This window comes from Sciurus vulgaris (genome assembly GCF_902686455.1).
Source record: "Sciurus vulgaris genome assembly, chromosome: 6".
In the NCBI taxonomy this organism is placed as follows: Eukaryota; Metazoa; Chordata; class Mammalia; order Rodentia; family Sciuridae; genus Sciurus; species Sciurus vulgaris.
In genome coordinates this window covers 40,731,292-40,733,487 of record NC_136466.1, presented here as the reverse complement: position 1 = coordinate 40,733,487, position 2,196 = coordinate 40,731,292, and the positions used below count along the sequence as shown (strand labels likewise).

Genomic DNA, 2,196 nt, shown 5'->3' with positions numbered 1-2,196 from the left:
GTTTCTGAGTTTGCAGCCCTCAACTGTCTGTTTCCCTGTGGCTCTGTTCATAAGACTGTAGCTGTGTCTTTGTCCCTCTGTCTTTCCGTGGTCCTATGGGCACGCTTGCTAGTGCTCTCTGGCGACCCCAACCTACCCCCCGCGCCCGGCCCACCCCCACACACGCACGTTTCTTCCCCCCCCCCCCCCCCCCCTCTAGCTCTCTCGCTCTTCTGTATCCTCTGTTCCGAGTGATGTGAGGCCGGCAGCGGGCAGTCACAGCCTTGTCTTCCCTCGCACTCATTGGTTCGCAGCTTCTCCCCCGGGGGCAGCCACCACCAATCCCGCCCCCTCCCCCCCGCCTGGGACCAAAGCGCGCCCAGAGCCGCCTCGGAGCTGGCTCCGGCTCAAACAGGAGCCCAGCCGCCAGAGCGAGTGAGGACAAGCTCGCCACACACCGGGACGTCTCGACAGGGACCCAGGACTGCGGGACTGCAGGACTGCTCTGAGAGCGGCGGCGGCGGCGCCAGAGGACAGACTCGGAGGACTCCGCGCCACCCGCCCTCGGTGCTCTCTGCGTCCAGTGCGGAGCTGCCGCAGCACTCACCCAGCACCTCTCGCAGCCGCTGCAGCCCAGACGCGCGCCTGGAGCCCGGAGCTCCCCGAGCTAAGGGTCCGAGCTGAGAGGGCGGCTGGGAAACCGTGAGACAATCAGAGACTTGGGACCTCTCTCTTGCTGGCAACAGAGAAAAACAGGGAAAGCCCGAGGAGCGCAGGCACAGAGCTGTGGGGTCCGAGGGCAGAGGTCCGCCGCGGCGCGGCAAAGGCAGCCGAGCACCTAGGAGAGTGAGCAGACCGTCCCGGGATCTGTGTTCTCCCAGCTGGCCGGAAGGCACCGACTCTCCGGGTCATTTTCGGGCAGGGCGGGAGAAAAGCTCCATGGAAGCGCTGGTTAGCGCAGGTCCGCGCAAGGCCAAGTGAGGAGGTCCAACAGGGGTCGGCAGGACCCGCGGGCCATGTACGGCGACGTGTTCAACGCCACGGGCGGCCCCGAGGCGGCGGTTGGCGGTGCTCTGGCCCCGGGAGCCACCGTCAAGGCAGAGGGCGCTTTGCCTCTGGAGCTGGCCACCGCGCGCGGTATGCGGGATGGCACGGCCACAAAGCCCGACCTGCCCACCTACCTGCTGCTTTTCTTCCTGCTGCTGCTCTCCGTGGCGCTCGTCGTCCTCTTCATCGGCTGCCAGCTGCGCCACTCGGCCTTCGCCGCGCTGCCCCACGACCGTTCCCTGCGCGACGCCCGTGCTCCCTGGAAGACTCGGCCGGTGTAGTGGTGAACTGAGCCAAGGCCGCCGGGTGCACTGTCCTGGTCTCGCCAAGGCACTCCAGCATGAACCCGGCAGAGCGGGATTGACATCTGAGGTTGCTGGTCCCTGGGAACACTTTGCTCAGACCCTTTCCCACCTAGAGCGGCAACCGAAAAGTAAAAAGAGATGAAGGCGTTTGGAGGCTGCGCAGGGTCCCTAGCCCAGTACCTGAAAGGGTGTCTTTCTTCCCGGGGTCCAGTGTTTCTTCCCCTGGACAGAGGGTGCAGTCGGGGAACCATCTTGAAAGACAGTGTGCCCACTTGGGCGCAGAAGCCTGGCCTGCTACCGAAGGGGTAGGCACCGCCGGTACACAACTAGCCAGGAGCTGCGCGTCCGGACTCCCAGGCCCTGTGAATATCTCCCCGAGGATGCTACAACCTTTCTTGGTCCTTGGCACTGAGAATCCCCCCAGGATCCTAGCGTGAACTCAGTCGGACTTTGGAATGATGTTCATAGGGAACCACGTTCCCCTAGGGACATGACAGGACGCGGAGTTTCAGTGGGTCCCGGCTAGGTCCAAATAACCCAATTCCTTCAGGCAGAGATCGAGAGGGGGCCGGTGGAGAGGCACACAGTCTCACAGGCAGGGCGCGGCGGTGGGGATCCACATTTCACATCTCAGTGAGCCACATTTCTACAATAAAAACTCACCGAATTAGATCCAGCGCTGAGAACACTCTGGTTATTGGTTGCGCCGCTTTGGGAAAGGTAATAAGGGCTGGTCCATCTGAGTGGGAAGAGACCCAAGCTTGACCCGCCTTCCCAGCGCTGTGGTCCAGGTCAGTTTAATAACCTCCTTCTCCTCCTCTCTACCTTTCTCCAGTCGGTTACTTGCTCTGAGGAGTTTTTCCAG

At 62.8% G+C, this 2,196-nt stretch overlaps 1 protein-coding gene across 1 annotated transcript; it reads left to right on the top strand.

Moving 5' to 3' along the window:
• Nucleotides 1-377: 377 nt before the first annotated feature.
• On the top strand, nucleotides 378-1,990 carry SMIM32 (small integral membrane protein 32). Its single transcript, XM_079144702.1, has one exon. It carries the CDS (start codon nucleotides 996-998, stop codon nucleotides 1,305-1,307), a length of 312 nt encoding a protein of 103 aa, XP_079000828.1. The 5' UTR covers nucleotides 378-995; the 3' UTR covers nucleotides 1,308-1,990.
• The last annotated feature ends 206 nt before the right edge of the window (nucleotides 1,991-2,196 follow it).